Genomic DNA, 16465 nt, shown 5'->3' with positions numbered 1-16465 from the left:
CGTGGCCCCGACCATTCAATCGTGTGCGCAGGGTGGGGCCCAGTGTTCTGGGGGCGTGGTTTTCCTTCGAAGTTGAAGACTCGCCTTTGGAGCCCGAGCTGGGCAGCTAGAAGCGCGCCTCGGGCTGACGATGCTGACCGCAGATCCAGGCCCGCAGGCTGGCTCCTGGAGCGAGTTCATCCCTTACGTCTTGGGCCTTAGCGCCGCCTTCTACCTGGGCTACTACTGGGCATGTGTGCCCCAGGTGGGTGCGCTGCCGGGGACTCTAGGCTGCTTGGGCTGGGAGAAGGGTCAGGGATGTCATAGAGTAACGTACAGCCTGGTTGTGGGGTACGTTGCAAAAATGTTTGGAGTCCCTTGCCTTAATTCTTCCCCAGGGATTCTGAGTGACTCTAAAGCCAGCAATGGCTAGGGTTTCCCCATCTGTCACACGGGGATTGTAACTGACGGGATCCTGCCCCATTTGCCTTGGAATCACTTGAATCCCTTAAGAAAGTGTTTGCAGGTTACCTATCATTTTGGCTCTCAGGCACCCTTTACTTGTAGACAGAAGAATGGTGGGAAGGAAGCTAAGGTCTCTGTGTAATAGCTTTAGCCATTCAGGTATGTCTCCGCAAAACGGTAAGTACCCTGGCCGGACAGAAGGAGTAACCCTGAGGTCTTAGGAATCAGCAAACTGCCATCACTCTATATTTTTCTCTTCCCATCTTGGCTGGGCAAATTGCTCATTAGTTCCACTGGGTGAAAGGGCCAGGCCTTCAGAAGCTTGTGGGATTAATTATAACTTGCTCAACTCCAAAACTGGCTACTGTTAGGGCCACCTCACCCAGTTAGAAGTGGAATAAGGGAACCTCACCTTGTTTGAATGTTCAAAGAACTGCCACCCCCGGATTTCGGGCTGACTCGGCAGCTATTCCTGGGTGGTGCTCTTTCACCCCTCTGATTAGGACCTCCGATCATCTAAACAGTGGGGAAATCAAGTCAGGAGGCTGATGATTTTATAAACCAACATTTTAATTTGGCTTTAAAAAAAACAAATAAAATGTAGTATTTTCAAAATGTTAATCCAAATTCAAAGTTGTACTTCCTCCTCAATTTTCATTAAACATCTTTGTTCCAAGGAGCTAGGTCTACCAGGATACTTTTAACAATTCCACAGTATGACACCCCACCCCCACCAGCAAAATAAAAAACAACCCTAATTTCACCTCTGTCCTTTGGGAAGTTGTTCTAAGCTCCTTCTTTTGGAGCAAGTTTCATTTATTCTGATCACACATTGGCAAGAATGGTTCCTCTCTAAACCTTTTTTCCTCTGTTTATAACCAGGTGTATAGAGATTCCTAACACATTTTGTGGGTCTTGAAACACCAAATCTTCAAATTGTGGTTAATATGAGGGAAATTTCTAATCTATGTTAGTAAACTAGTGTTAAAGAGGCAGTATGGTGTTGTAGAAAGAGCACTGAACTCAGAATCTGGCAAGATCTGAGTTTGAATGTCAACTCAAACACTTAGCAGAACATGTCAGTCTGAGCCTCAGTGTCCTCATGTGTAAGATTGGGATAATAATATCTGTAGTACTTACCTCACAGGGTTATCATGAAGATGAAATGAAATAATGTATGTAAAGTGCTTAGCAATAAATATCTTATTGATATTATGTAACACCATAGGATACATACTTGAGTTGTTTTTCTGAGTAGCAGTAATGGACTTGCACTGGTCCAAACCCACTCTCACCTCCTTGTGATCCACAGCATACAATATGGCCATGAAACACTTAGGTAGGATGAAGTTTGAAGTCTATACAGGAATCACAACCATTACCTTATTAGCACTCTAGTATAATCAATCAACAATTGTTAATTAAGCACCTATTATGTACCAGACCTTTGTGGCTCCTTGCAAACTAACATGAAAGTTTCAGACAGCTTCAAGCTTAAGGAGCCTGGCAGATCTCAATGGCCGTTAAGTCAATATGATCTCCCTACCCTCTAATCCTGCCTTTTTGATTACCGCAGTGGTCTAAGAGAGAATTATTTGTGTTCTATGATTTCCTAAGACCTGCACCAAAATTGAGATGTATGTTTCTGAGCCTGAAGTGTTTTGGCTTCTTCATCCACATGCTCTCCGATTGGCTCAGACCTTAGCCTTCACTTGCTGCTATGGGGAATATATAGGGCAACATGAGTGAAGAGTTGAGAACTATGTTTTCAGTCATCTTGGTTGTCAACTTCATATCATTCCTACTGCACCTCTTATGACCAGCCTGACAGCTATGAATAAAGCTATGCCCTTAGACATTATCTCCCCTTAGCACCATCCAGATGCAAAGACCTTGAGAAAGACGTCTTCTTCCAAGGTCCAAGAAGAGAAAATGAACAGAGAAATGCAGTCAAGGTGCACTCAATCAACAAAGTGTGTGCATTACAGGCTCGTAACTGAAGTAAAACATAGACAGGTGGGAGAGATCTGGCAGATGTTTGTAAATTTAACTGAAGTGAGTACCATAGTAGTTTGGGAGATCCAACCTGATGCCGTCTGATTAGACCAGCCACCTTGTCACAGAAGACGTGGTGATGATGCAACTTAAATGAAGAAGTTGATCCATAGCCACTCAAAATTTCGGCCTAACCCAGGGGTGGGGAATCTGTGGCCTCAAGGCCATGTGTGGCCTTCTAAGTCCTTGGGTACAGCCTTTTTACTGAGTCCAAATTTTACAGAACAAGTCCTTTTATTAAGGGGATTTGTTCTGTGAAGTTTGAATTCAGTCAAAGAGCCACACTTGAGGACCTAGAGGACCAAGTGGCCTGGAAGCCAAAGGTTTCCTCACCCCTAGACTAATCTCTTCTTTTCTTGGAGAGATGGAGTATGGATATAAAATGTTGCATGTGTTATCAAACATGGTTGATCAATGTGTCAATTGGTTTTGCTAAATCTTTTTTCAAGGGAAGGCTCAATATTCAGAAATAAATGTGGTGTAAAAAAAGGGCATAAATAAAAATAAAAATGTTTGGCTTAACTAACCAGATGGAAAAACAAAGGTGATAACGAATGCCTGTGGACCAAATTATGGCATTCAGTTAGATGGACAACCTATAGAACATGTGAGTGTGTGTGTGTGTGTGTGTGTGTGTGTGTGTGTGTGTGTCTCTCTCTCTCTCTTTCTCTCTCGAAGGCAATGCAAATGAACAATGAGTTGAGTGAACCTAGAATTAAGTAGGAGAAAAGGGATGGACAGTCTTCAGGAAACTAGTAGGTCCCTTTAATGACCCCTTAGCTTCTCCTTGAAAGCAAGGCCCATCTTCTACCAATATTCTCCTAGTGGTGGTGTGTGGGTGCAAGTCATAAAACACTATAACTTCCAAAGAATTATAAATGAATACCACTCAGGGCAATGGAGAGACATGGTGGACATGAACAAGCTACAACACATAGTAAATGAGGAACCACAAAGAACTAGAGCATGAGGTGTCATTAAAGAAGATAGGCTAGTCAGGTGAAGAGCAAAGGATAACTGCTAACTTGTGTACTCCACTGGCACACCTCTTACTGTCAGGAGAAACAGAGGAAGGCCTCCAGTGCACAGGGCAGATCCCCAGGGAAAACATATGGGAAGACATGGACAAACGTTCGACAAGATGAGTAGGAATGATGGGTCACAATCTGCACCACTGAAGGCAATCTATATATCCATGTGATAAAGGATCCATTTGAGTATTTGGGGGATATAGTGGGAAGGGATGGGACAAACAGCTGGGATGATTCCCTGAGTACAACCCAACCCTAAAGGAATTCTACTAACACCTACTGTTTATGCTTATCTGACCTGTTCATAGCTGTTCATGATTCCGCTTACCCTAGATTAGTTCATCATTGAGACAAGTAGTGAGTACAGCCAAGTGGAAGGAGTGCTTAGATTTAGAGTTAGGCAGACTGGGGTTCAAATCCCATCTCAGACACTTTTTTTGTGTGACTCTGGGCAAATCATAATCTCTCTTGGCTTTGGTTTCAATTATAAAATGGAGATAATAATACTATCTACATGTCATAGAATTGCTATAAGGACCAAATGGACAAAATGTAAATGGTGCTCTGCAAACTTTAAATGCTATTCAAATGCCAGCTATCCACCTAAAACCCCCAACACTTTTAACTGCCTTAGGCCACGTAGAACCAGTCTGTAACGAATAGAGCTGACTATCTAGGTTCCTGTCACATGTGTGGGTTCATTTCCCAGAACTAGGCCAAGCTGGGGGCTCAATGGTACTGGTGAGCTGGAAGCACATCTTCTTGTACACTTTTCTGTGAGCAAGTGTTCTACCAGTGGTTTGTATGCTGTCCACAAACCCTATAATTAACTTAGAAGTGAATATGGGTTTATCTCTGTTGTATGAAATCTTGGACCAGACTAGTAGCCAGCCATTGGGATGCTGGTGCTGATAACAATCACTTGGATGTCTGTTCTAGTCCAATGCAGTGGGTTATCCTGAGCAGAGCAGCCCCTAGGACTATATGTTGGGATCAGCCCTGGGGTTTACACATTCTAGTGAAGACTGAAGAATCTGTATTTGGTTGGATTTGCCCTGTCACTCCACAAGTGATTTGGGCTCCTAGCAATTTTTCAGATTGGGGTATATGGGAGCTACCATTAAACCAGAGAAGATCCCCTCACCCCTACAGGTCCTCCCTGGTCAAGAGCACATTTACGGATCAAGGCTCAGAGACTAGCCCCTGGGGATGGATAAGGAGCCATTCATCTGGTTAGTTCTCCACTAGAGTCTGGTGCTACACCAGCCTTATTGTGGGAAGCAGTGGTGGGCCAAGACAAGAGGTGAGAATGAGATAAGACTGTTCTGTGGTTACAGAAGCCTCGGCTGGTGGCTGGGCCCCAGTTCCGGGCCTTCCTGATGCAGCACTGCCCTATTATTACGGAAACATTCTACCCCACGCCCTGGTGTTTCGAAGGGAGGCTTCAAACTGTCCTCCGAGTCTTTGTGCAGTCCCGGCCCCCTGTCTCCTACCAGAGGTGAGAAGATCTGAGGGGTTAAAGGACGGCTAGAAAAGGGGGAGCCCTGTTTAGCTATCTGACCCCATTCCATCCTCTCGAGCCTATGGGTAGAGAACTGGGTAGAACTCAAGCACAAAAGGTGCCATTACACTAAAAATACCACGAGCTGGCCCGTAGGCTTGCTCTCTTGCCACTATTCCACTTTCTCATTCTATGATCATGGATAAAACCTCTCTTTGGGCACTGGATGGGTCTTGTAGTTCAGCAGTGCCCAACTCAAACAGAGACCCTTTTGACAGCACATTGATTTAGAAAACCACAAGTTAACATTGTTGTATTTTTATTTATTTTGTTGAACATTTCCCAATTACATTTTAAATATGGTTCCTGCCACACTTGGGGGTTTTGCTGGCATGGCCTGCCAGCAAATCTGACACCTCTGTCTAGTTATTATGTCTTCCCCTACCCCCTAAGCCATTAAATAAACACTAAGGTTAGTCATTTTTACTAACTTAGCCTTGGGATTCTGAGGTAGGGAAGGAGAGTTAGGTCATGTGGGTTTAGAGCTGGAATATTAACAGAATTCTCGGAACAAAGGTCTAGAAATCCCTAGAAATACTTCTGTATACACCCTTTCACAGTGAGGTGCTCCAGACACCTGATGGGGGACAGCTGCTGCTAGACTGGGCCAAAGAATCTGAGAATAGCCAATACCCTGACCTCATCAAGCGGCCCACTGTGTTACTGCTCCCAGGCATCACAGGCAGCAGCCAGGAGACTTATATCCTTCACCTAGCATACCAGGCCACTCTAGATGGCTACAGGTAAGAATGGTAATTGAGGGTGGCTGGCAGGTGCCTGAATAGTCTAGGATGGAGAAACAGATACAGGGAGAAATGTACAGAGGGAAGGGCAGCCTTCTCTAAAAACAGATACAGGGAGAGACCTACTACTGGGAGGTGGTGAGAATTCTGTGGATTCTAGACTTGGGTCCCTCACGACTGGAATCTCTGCGCAAGACACCCCAAAAGATAAAAGCCTTCTAGGGCAGGTCTGGCTGAGATATGCCTGTTTATGCTGTAGGGCCGTTGTGTTTAATAACCGGGGCTGCCGTGGGGAAGAACTGCTGGTGAGTTCCATCCCCACTTCTAGCATTAAGTTCTCACCCTTCTGACCCCATCGTCCTCTGCAGTCCTGTAGCCTTTGGCCTTGTTTCCCTACAGACCCTGTACCTATCTGCATCATTCCTGTCTTCTACCTTGCCCCACTGAGTTATCTCACCTCCTGGAGCCCTGCCCCTTTCTGTCCATTCCTATCTCCATGTGACACTATTTGTCCTCAGACCCACAGGGCCTTTTGCGCTGGTAACACAGAGGACCTGGAGATAGTTGTGAATCACATAAAGCACCAGTATCCACAGTCCCCACTGCTGGCTGTAGGAATCTCAATAGGAGGGTAAGAGCCAACTGGGTTATTAGAGCTGACCTAAGAGAAAAGAGACTGCAGCCCTTCATTAGCAGAATTTCTGTCCCTTCTTTCACTCATACCTCCAACAGGGCTCTGGTCCTGCTTCCTTACCGACCATGATCTTCCTGAATAGGCCCAACTCTCAGCTAAATTGTTCCTCCTCCTTTCCCTAAACAACTACTTCCCAGCTGGTTACCTTATCTATCTCCTCTTTAGTGATTGCCATCTCTTAATAACACCAGTCTAAACCTCCCCTTCCCCTACTCTTTATGGTTCTGATTCCAATCTCTTGCAGGGTCCTAGTGCTGAACCACCTGGCACAGACAGGTAATGAAGCAGGGCTGGTGGCAGCACTGACCCTGTCTCCATGCTGGGACTCCTTTGAAACCACCCGCTCTCTGGAGACACCACTCAATGCACTTCTCTTCAACCAGCACCTCACGGCCACACTCTGCCGATTTGTGGGACGGTAGGGCAGTGACAGGGTGGGGAAAAGGGAGGAAGTCTCAGTGGAGTACAACTGTGCCTTTTGCTGCTGAAAACATAAAAGCAGGCCAGGGTGGTAGCCACTGTGGGAGAGGGAAAACTGGTCAGGCTGGAATTCGGGAAAGATTACTGCAGACTAGAGCTGCTGCTGCTCCCCTGACACACACACTCTACTACAGACATAGGAAGGTGATCGAGAAGAAACTGGATGTGGACTATGTGCTTAAGGTAGAGAACCAACCCTCCACCTTTGCCCCAGTTCTTTAGCTGCCATCTCCACGCCTGTCACCCCTAAGCTCCATTCTGTCCCTGTCAGGCCCGTACAATCCGCCAGTTTGACGAGCGCTACACCACACTGGCCTTTGGCTATAAAGACTGCGACACCTACTACCATTCAGCAAGCCCTGGAGGCAAGGTGGATGCAATTTGTGTCCCAGTGCTCTGTCTCAATGCAGCAGATGACCCATTTTCCCCACCTCAAGGTGAGTCTCTCCATCCTCAGCATTGAGAAAGGTAGCATGGTGTAGGGGATAAAGTGCTGAAGAGTCAGAAAAACCTGGATTAAAACCTCATCTCAGATACTTCTTTACAGTGTGACCCTGGACAGGCCACAACCTCTCGGAAGTTCATTCTTCATCTGTAAAATGGGAATAACAATAGCACCTATATCTCACAGGATTGTTGTGAGGCTCAAATGAGGTTGGCAAGGTGATCTGCAGACTTTATAGTGTGATGTTAGCTATTATTCTTCAAATCCTACGGAAAACTGGCCCTAGGGCCCAGCTTAGGGGGCAGGGGTAAAGAGCCTCCATAAAGTCTTTGGCTCCTGACTTAGCTCTCCCTTCCCTCTCCTCCTCCCTCCACCCCCCAGCTTTCCCACTACAGGCTGCTACACACTTGCCACGTGTTGCACTGCTGATTACATCCCGGGGCGGCCACATCGGCTTCCTGGAGGGGCTGATCCCATGGCAGTACTGTTACATGAGCCGCCTCTTTCACCAGTATGCTGCCGCTGTCTTCCAGCATGCAAGGGAACTGCAGGCTCTCAGCGAAACCCCACCTTCCAAGGAAGGCCAAGGGCTGACAGACTCCTAGGAGAAGAGCCACAGATCTCAGCTCAGCTTCCCCTCATTTATTAAATCTTAACTTTTACTTTTTGACTCAGTGAGGTCCCTTCTCCTCCCCTTATGCCTAGGGATGGCCCAAACTTACCGTAGCTACACCCAGGCTGGCTAGCTGTGGGCCAAGTGTGTCTGTCTTCTGCTCTGGACACTAAGAATGCTTTCTCCCCTTTCCTACCATTTTCTGTAAACTACCACATCTCTTGTTACAAACTATTTGGTTTGGCTAGGCTTTGTTCACATAAGCAGAGAGATGGTAGGTAATGGCCAGTGCTATAGGAGACTAGAAACCAACGAGATTGGTTGGGGTGAGAACATGCCCCTTCTGATAAAACCTGAGACCTTTACTGGCTTTGGAGTTGCCCTAGTATGAAGGTGATGACATCCCCCATGTAATAACTAGGAGGGCTGCCTGTGCTGACCAAGGGCAACCTTTCCAAAAGAAGACTGCTGACTCCCTTCTCCACCCTTTTCCTCCTCCTACTGTGGTCTGATCAGCACACACTCAAGGTCCTGGAGACAGACCTGGTTATTTCCTTTCCCTGCTGCCCGTTCCCCCAAACTCCTCCTTTTTTCATTTTAGGCCTTAACCCTCCCCTTGTGTGAATGAAAATTTGACATAATAAAAAACCTACTGTTGAGGCATTATGAGTCTGCTAATTTTTTTGTGAAACCTCCAAGTCCCATAACAGTTGTTAAGGACTGGAACACTGATTTAATCTCAGCGGTAAATGAACAAGAGCTGCACGGAAGAGGAGGGATGAGATGTGCTCACTTCATCAGCAAGAGGCAGATGAGCCCCTCAAACAAAGTGGGGGTAGTACAGCCACCAAGGCTTCAGTCATCTTCACACTGTTGAGGGGAAAGGGCTGTCTAGCCCCTGGCTGGCAGACTCTAGGTGAGGTGGGGATAGCTGTCACATTTTCAGTCTTCTCAGGAACAGTTTCAGCTCTGCTCTTAGAAGCAGTAATGAGTGGTACCTCAAAAATTGCTATCTTAGATGAAATGAGAAGAACCCTGTGCCGAGAGTCAGGGTTTGGCAGCATTCAGCCTTTAGGTGGGGTGGGGGCCACTATCATATTCCTTGTTTTCATGGGGCAGCTTCAGCTTCAGTCTCAGTGGACATAGTGGTGCCCTAGGCCTTGACTGGCTCTGGTCTTTTCAATGTCCAGGGTCCTGATCCCCCAGGAAACAAGGAAGGCTAAAGAAAGCCTGGGAAGGCACTCTGAAGCAGCAGGATGGCCAAAATGATGAGCCCAGCACACAGCAGCAGCAACAACCACACAGGGACACTCCCTAGGAGAAAGTCCAGAGAATAGGCACAGAGCACTCAAACAAATGAGTTGGGGCAAACAGTATATGTGGAGAAAATGGTGGTGCTTCCAAGAAATGATATGATACTTCCCCATTCCCTCCCTTTCCATTTCCACTTCCAGTTCTTCCCATCACCATTTCTCCCCCAAACTCACGCCGAATGGGCAACAGATGCAGTCGGCATCGACTGTCCACAGCCACAGAGAACAATGCCGCTTCATGAGCCCCCAGCAGCTCTCGGCCACGCCCCTGCTCTGGCATGAAGGCCACATCTGTCACTACGATGCCATGAGCCTCCCGAAGATAGTAGAGACGCTGGAGAGAGGAGGACAGACCCTCAATCACGAAGATCCCAAGTACAGCTTTGCCCCTTTCCATAGGCAAACACATGTGCTGAACCAACACGTCCTTCCCTCCATGTGTAGGCCTGTTCTCTCCCATAGACAAGAGACAGGGGGGTACAAACACCCCACTTTCACTTCCATTCCTCTGGACCTCCCTCCTGACATTCATGCTACCCCATTTACAAGCCCACCCTACCCACTTACCTGGAGGGAAAAAGAGACGTAGATAGCAACAGAGCCAGTGACGGTGCCTAGGCCTAAGAAGGTGCCTGATTCACTGCAAAAGCATAACTTTCATCAATTCCATGGCAGCTGCAGAGATCTTCACCCCCTCAAATCCTCTCGATTCAGGACCCCGCTCCCAGCTATTAATTTCAATATCTACCAACCCTATTACCAGTTCATACCTGACACTGAGGCAGGAAATGACCTCGTTACCACAAGGCTGGGTCCGAAGGGGCAGGAAATTATGGCCATCCCAGGCTGTGAGGTAGCAGGGTGGTGGCCGGCGCAGGCGCTTGTGGGGAATCTGCACTGTGAAGAGCCGCAGCCCAGCAGGCTGGTCTGGCACCCACCCAAACCTGGGGGCCAGGGGTGGTGCTATTCAGATCCCCACAGAGTTCCTCTTACCCTCTTCTATTTTTAATAGATTTAGAAGTGCTATTTTCAGGGACCAATGGTAATTTCCAACCCAACTCTCCCCATTTGTAGGTGGAACTAATCCCTACCCCACTCCTCTTGGGTCTTCCCCTCCTTTTATGTAGAATTTGCCTCCATTCACCCTCCCTCTTAAGCCCTCACACCTGCAAGCTTGATAGCGATAAGGTGTGTCAGGTAAAGGAGGCAAGTTTTCATCCCAGCGCAACCCTGTCACCAGCTGGTCCCTCTGCCACACACAGGCTTTAAAATCCCAGCCTGCTGTCACCATCTGATGAAGAAACAGAAAAAAGGACAGGGAAGGGTCATTAACGAGACACACTTACCACACAAACTGAACTTCTAATCTTTTTCACTGTTTTCTTTGCAATATCCTCACCTTGTCATCAGGGCCCAAAGTCAGGTCTTCAATCTCCCCGTCATGAGCTTTGAACTCCAGAACTTTTTCAAGGCTAGGCACCTGCAGCCAAAATCACACTCTGGACCACTGACAGTGGCCAACTCACTCTAATTTCAGTGCCCACTAAGCCAGCTTTCTCTTCCCTCTCAGTGCTTGACTCTCACAGATTATCTCAGGATTTAACCATCAAATTTACCCAAGACCCATTCCAAATTCTCTTACAACTTAGGTCTCACCCCAATCCCACACTTGCCTATCCCCAGAAACCCGCACCTGCCAAACACGAACAAAGCCATCAGTGCCCCCAGTGGCAAGCAAGGTATTATCATGATTGAAGCACACAGTCTTCTGCAATGGGTCAGAGCCAAAGTCTGTCTGCACAGACTGCAAGTTCTCCACATTCAGCTCCACCCCCTCTCGCTGAATTGATGCCCCAGTTTCTTGTGTTTCAGCCGTGGCTCCTGTGCCCTTCCTTTGCCTTGGGCCCTGCTCCTGGGAACCTGCAATCACAAACTGTGGTTCTAGACTGCTCAATAGTTCCACTTGGCTCTTCTCTGCAACTTCTACAATAAGTCATGGGAGGAGTGTGGTGGTGTAGCTTTGTAGTGATTATCTGTTTCTCCTCAGAGGGTCCAGGCTGGAAGTAGGTGGAGTGTGAGAAAAGTTGAAAGGGAGAGTCATTAGTTCCTCTCTTGGTAGGAGTTTGAGATAAGGCTTCTCACCTTCATTGTCTTGCTTGTCACAGGTCTCCTGCTCTTGAGGTCGGAATTGAAGGAGCTGACAGCTAGCATCCTGCCCTGCAGCAAGAATACTGCCTGCAAGGGCAAGGTTCATGGTGGCCCTAGTCTCAGTGTCATGGGAATGCAGCAAAGAGGCACTCAAAGCTCCACCAATCTGTTCCAGTTGCAAAAAGTGCTGTGGAAATAGAGCAAGGTGAGGTCTGCTCAGCCCATGCCCAGGGCAGCCTCAGGGAGCAAGGTGTTTTAAGTCTCCTAGGACTCATCAGGATTCATTTTCAAGGAAAGTCCCTGGAAATCCCACTTCCTGGCAAACCTCTCTGAGGCAGGCTATCTCCTTCAGCTAAGTATAGGGGTAAAAGCGGGAAATCCCCAGAAGTTCTGGTCTCCTAAAACATCAGAACGGAAACTTTAACCTGGCCTTGTACATTTCCCTTACTGGTGTGAAGGAAGTGGAGAAGCTTTAGTCTCGCTTGCAAAGACTGATGACAGTGAAAAACCACAGCAGGGATTGCAGACATTCTACTTTGAACCCAGCTAAGCTACCAATCGGGGCAGGGACACATCGGTGGCACAGGGAAGGAAACAGACAACGAGAGGAAAGGGAATAGTGACAGATTTAAGCAACACAGGGTGAGGGGTCGATCAGTCTTGGGGGCCAGGGGTCTTACTAAGAACGTTATACTAGACACTAATGGGGGGGAGCACCAGGGGCCTCTAAAACACGAAGTCACCAGAAGGTGGGTGGGAGAAGGGCCCCGGGGTGACCCGAACAGAGAAAGCCTGTGACAGGGAAGACAGAGGATGGTGGTCCGGGGTTGGGGCGTGGGGGGATGTTTCCCGGGGTCCCCTTCTCGCCGGGCCGGGGGCTCACCACTCCATTCTTGATGCCAGTCTTGGAGGCGCCGCCCCCGCCCGCGGTGATGAGGAGGCCGGTGCTGGGTTCGACTCGCAGCGCGTACAGCGGGAATGGCGCTCGGTACAGCTCCGGCGCCCGGCGCCGTCCCATCGTCCAGCCTTCACGGGTCACAGCAGGGTCATGCCCGGTGCCCACTCGCTCGCTCAGCCCACCCTAGTCGTCTCCGCTAAGCCTCTGCTCCAGGGGCCGGCTCGGACCCTGACCCCAAAACAGCTTCCCCTTCCCACCGCCTAGTGAACCCGGTTACAAACGCCCGCATTGCGCAAGCGCGCCCATCCCACGGTCTTTCATGCGCAGGCGCAGGATGACAGTACACGTCAGCACAGTCTGGCCACCGTTCGCCGAGATTCAGGTCACGTGGGCAAGGGCACCGAGTTCTGAGGCTCCTCTGTACGCCTGCGAAGTCCTGCCATTTCTGTACAAGGTACCGGAAGTCTCCTTTACAACCATCCCTGGAAGAGTAACGATGTATATGGTTCCGGTACAGATTCAGTGCAGAGGCCACGGGATTGGGGGCGCGAATTCTCGCGAGAAGAGTCAGTAGCGTGCCTCTCTGAGATTGAGTGAGCCCCCCCCAAGAGAAGGCGGAAGTGGGGCGGAAGGAGTGTGATCTCTGCTTCAGTTATTGATATTTCCCTCTGTCTTTGGTAACATTTACATATCTCTAAAGTTTGCAGAGCGCTTAAATATGCCTTACTCTCATTTGTTCCTCACAACAAGCCTCAGACAGAGGTCTCTTAATATCATCCCCGTTTTACAGATAAGGAAACTGAAATTAAGTGATCTGAGTAAGCACAAAGTGAGTGTGGACCCAGCATTCCAACCCAGGTATTCTTGTCTCCAGAAGTGAGGAGGAGAAGGACACCGAGGTGACATCCTCATTTACGTCCATCTTTAGGTCTGGTTCGTTCATTCATTCAGTAAACATTTAGTAACAGTGGCTCCAAGAAGCTATAGAGTTCTAAGCCACGACCACTGCCCCCAAACCATCATGGCAGAGGGGCTCGACCAGATTGAGGATAACTGACAGGCCACAAACCTGTTGGTGAGTTAGGGGTGTGTGTCCACCCCAAGCATGTGAAGACTTTCCCCAGAGGAATGGGTAGATGAGAACAATTTGTTCCAGTGGCCACGAAGGCTGCCAAGCAGGTACTGAGCTTGGTCAGACGAAAGACACCACTCTTTCCCCGGCCATCAATGGTAGTATTGACTTTTGCCCTGCCAGTGGACTTCATGACTCTGGAAGAGAGAGTGAGGCTGATGACTTTGTGCAGCTCTGCCTCACTTAAAGTCAAGACATCACTTGTGATGTCATTGGTCCTCTTTGAGAACTAAGGACAAACAAAAATTAAGCACTTACTATGGTGGCTCTAGTATAGCTACCTCCTCCTGGAGCTCTAGGACTGGTAACTCTGCTACATAAAGGCTGAGAATCTGGAGAGTAAGAAACCATGTTGCCAGTGTTTCCATAACTCTATTTTGTTGTATTTTATACCATTTGTTACTTGATATTTTCTTGCTGCTGCAACTGGTGGAGGGACTTTTTATTCTAAGTAAACTTTTTTTGTGGTGTATGAGGTCGTTCAATAAATCCTGACTGGCCTGAAAAAAGTGGGGAGGAGAGTGGGGAGTGAAGTTCAGTATAGGAGGGAGGGGAGAGAGTTGTTATAGTGTTGTTATTCTTTTAACTCAAAGCCAGCTAGATTCTTGGGATAGTCATTTGGTTCCCTGTTACAGCTATACACATACCCACATATGTATAATGTTTTGATGTTTACAAAGTGCTTTCTTCTTAGCAACTCCTGGAAGATAAGTAGTGCAAGTTTTATTAAATGGGGGAGGTAATAAATTCTACTCTAATCTGCCTTGGCTAAACTGCAAGTGGTGTTTGGTTAGCATTCAATTCCAAAACCCACACGTCAGGAAAAATATTAATCAGCTATTGAGTGTCCAAAGAAAGGTGACCAAGTAGACTGCAAAATCCTGCCAGAAGAGGAGAAATTGAAGGACTTAAGGATATTTAGCCTAGAGAAGACTTAATGTGGACATAATAGTTATTTTCAAGTATTTAAAGGGCTGTCATTGGGAAGTGATTAGATTTGTTAAGTTGCCAAGAGGCAGATTTAGGTTGGATATCTGGAAAAACTTTGGAAAGCTGTGTAGTTGTTTTCAGTCATGTTTGACCCTTTGTGACCCCTTTTTTATTTTTGTTTTTGTTTTGTTTTTTTTGGTAGGGATACTGGAGTGGTTTACCATTTCCTTCTCCAGCTCATTTTACAGATGAAGAAACTGAAGCAAACAGGGTTAAGTGACTTTCACAGGTAAACAGACAGGTAACACCATTTATTGGGCAGGAGAGCACAAGAGGGCTCCTAACACTAACAGGTGTTCTAGCACAGGTTCACTTGTGATCTGATCAGACAGGAAGACAGCTTTAGAGAGGTTAAATAAGCTTACTTTATTCTAGTCAAGTCTTCTGAATGGGTTGCTGATAATGGGAGCACCAGCTCCTACAGCATTCCCTAATCACACTTCTCGAAGGAGTGGGCAAGAATATACAAAGTAGGAGCATAACTCCTATCTCATTCCCCTATACCTCAATGGGGGTTGGTTGAGGCAACCACAGATTGCCCCCAAGCCTTGATGGGGGCCAATCAAAGTAGGTACATGCATTGTACATGCATTCCTCTATGCATTATCCAAATTCCAAAATGGGTTCACCGCTTACTGACCAGTGCCCACTTGCTTTATAGGGCAACAGACAATGAAGCCATCTTGCCAACATTAAGCTGACAAGTTAACTTTAGCAATATCATTATGACCTAGCACAATGCATGCATAGTAAATATCATATTATGTCACCCCTATATCTCACTGTGACTGCGCAATAGAAGTTGTTTTCAACCATAGTTCGTGGGAAATATTATCTAGGATCCTGGAACTATTATATCTACAAAGGAATAATAATCCTCCTTAAACACACTAAAATCCACCTTACTTACAGTGACTTTCCTAGGGTCCCACAGCTAATAAGTGATATTGGATTTGAACTTGGATCCTGACTCCAGGCCCAGCACTCTAACCACTTCGCTGCCTCCTAACAGTTAGAATTATGCTAACAATTAGAGCTGTCTAAAAGAGGCCACCTTGATAATGGGTTCTTTCTCACTAGAGCTCTTTCAGCAGAGGCCTGATGGTAACTTGTCAGGAATACTGCAGAGAGGATTTGGGTGCAAATTGCATTATATGGTCTTTTAAGTCCTTTCCAATTCTGAATCTATGATTCTGTTATCCCCATTGTGTAGATGAGGAAATTGGTGGTCACACAGGTTAAGAGTCTTGCTCAGTATTACACAGCTGGTAAATATCACAGATGAGGTTGGTATATCACAGATTTAAAATTAGAAGGGACTTCATAGAACCTATGACTGATCCAGTCTTTTCATTTTACAGATGACGAAACCAAGCTTCAGAGAAGTTAAGTGAATTGCCCAAGGTTGTACAGGTAGGAAGGGCAGAAGCAAGATTTGAACCCATCCTCTGATTCCACAGCCAGAACTTTTGTACCCCTGTGTTAGAACCCCAGTTTCTCCTGACTGACTTGCAAGTCTAATTACTTTCTACTATATCATGTATAACCTAGAGTTCTTTGGAAAGGACTATGAACTTCAGGATAGAATTACTTCTACCAAGAATAACTCACATTTCTATAGCTCTTTGAGGTTTGCAGAGCACTTTCCTCATAACAACTATAAGAGGTAGATAGGGGCAGTTAAGGCCAAGAGGTTTATTGAATTACTGAGTCACACAGCTAATGAATGTGGAAGATATGAATCTGTCTTCTGATACCAAGTTCAACCCTCCTTCCACTATATCATACTACCTTACCTAATTCTCATAGTGTCATTGGAAGACTACTCTGTGTTTCTTTGCTTCAGCTCCTCATCTGTATCTGAGACTTGTACTTTTGATTGGAGAAAATGAGTAAGATGCTGGGAATTGGGCGAGAT

At 46.9% G+C, this 16465-nt stretch overlaps 2 protein-coding genes across 4 annotated transcripts; one reads left to right on the top strand and one right to left on the bottom strand.

Moving 5' to 3' along the window:
• The first annotated feature begins 30 nt into the window (after positions 1-30).
• Positions 31-5838, top strand: ABHD1 (abhydrolase domain containing 1). Its single transcript, XM_020983862.2, has 3 exons — positions 31-244; positions 4868-5028; positions 5652-5838. The coding sequence occupies exons 1-3, from the start codon at positions 131-133 to the stop codon at positions 5836-5838; spliced, it is 462 nt and encodes a 153-aa protein (XP_020839521.2). The 5' UTR covers positions 31-130.
• On the bottom strand, positions 5334-12806 carry PREB (prolactin regulatory element binding). 3 transcript variants are annotated; one of them, XM_020983860.2, is made up of 10 exons: positions 12411-12806; positions 11522-11714; positions 11073-11299; positions 10779-10859; positions 10546-10670; positions 10150-10323; positions 9947-10019; positions 9554-9713; positions 7861-8054; positions 5334-7046 (listed from the first exon to the last, which is right to left on the bottom strand). In XM_020983860.2, the coding sequence occupies exons 1-10, from the start codon at positions 12543-12545 to the stop codon at positions 6984-6986; spliced, it is 1425 nt and encodes a 474-aa protein (XP_020839519.1). In that variant the 5' UTR covers positions 12546-12806; the 3' UTR covers positions 5334-6983. The 3 variants fall into 3 exon arrangements, 2 of the variants coding, with proteins under 2 accessions (XP_020839519.1, XP_020839520.1); XR_013484667.1 differs by lacking the exon at positions 5334-7046 and adding an exon at positions 8860-9380 and having other exon boundaries at positions 7951-8054; positions 12411-12791; XM_020983861.2 differs by lacking the exons at positions 5334-7046; positions 7861-8054 and adding an exon at positions 8722-9380 and having other exon boundaries at positions 12411-12791.
• Between the last annotated feature and the right edge of the window lie 3659 nt (positions 12807-16465).

Source organism: Phascolarctos cinereus, unplaced genomic scaffold (genome assembly GCF_003287225.1).
Source record: "Phascolarctos cinereus isolate Bilbo 61053 unplaced genomic scaffold, phaCin_HiC Scaffold_2;HRSCAF=192, whole genome shotgun sequence".
Taxonomy (NCBI): Eukaryota; Metazoa; Chordata; class Mammalia; order Diprotodontia; family Phascolarctidae; genus Phascolarctos; species Phascolarctos cinereus.
The sequence above is the reverse complement of the archived record's forward strand: the minus strand, read 5'-3'. Positions and strand labels throughout refer to the sequence as shown.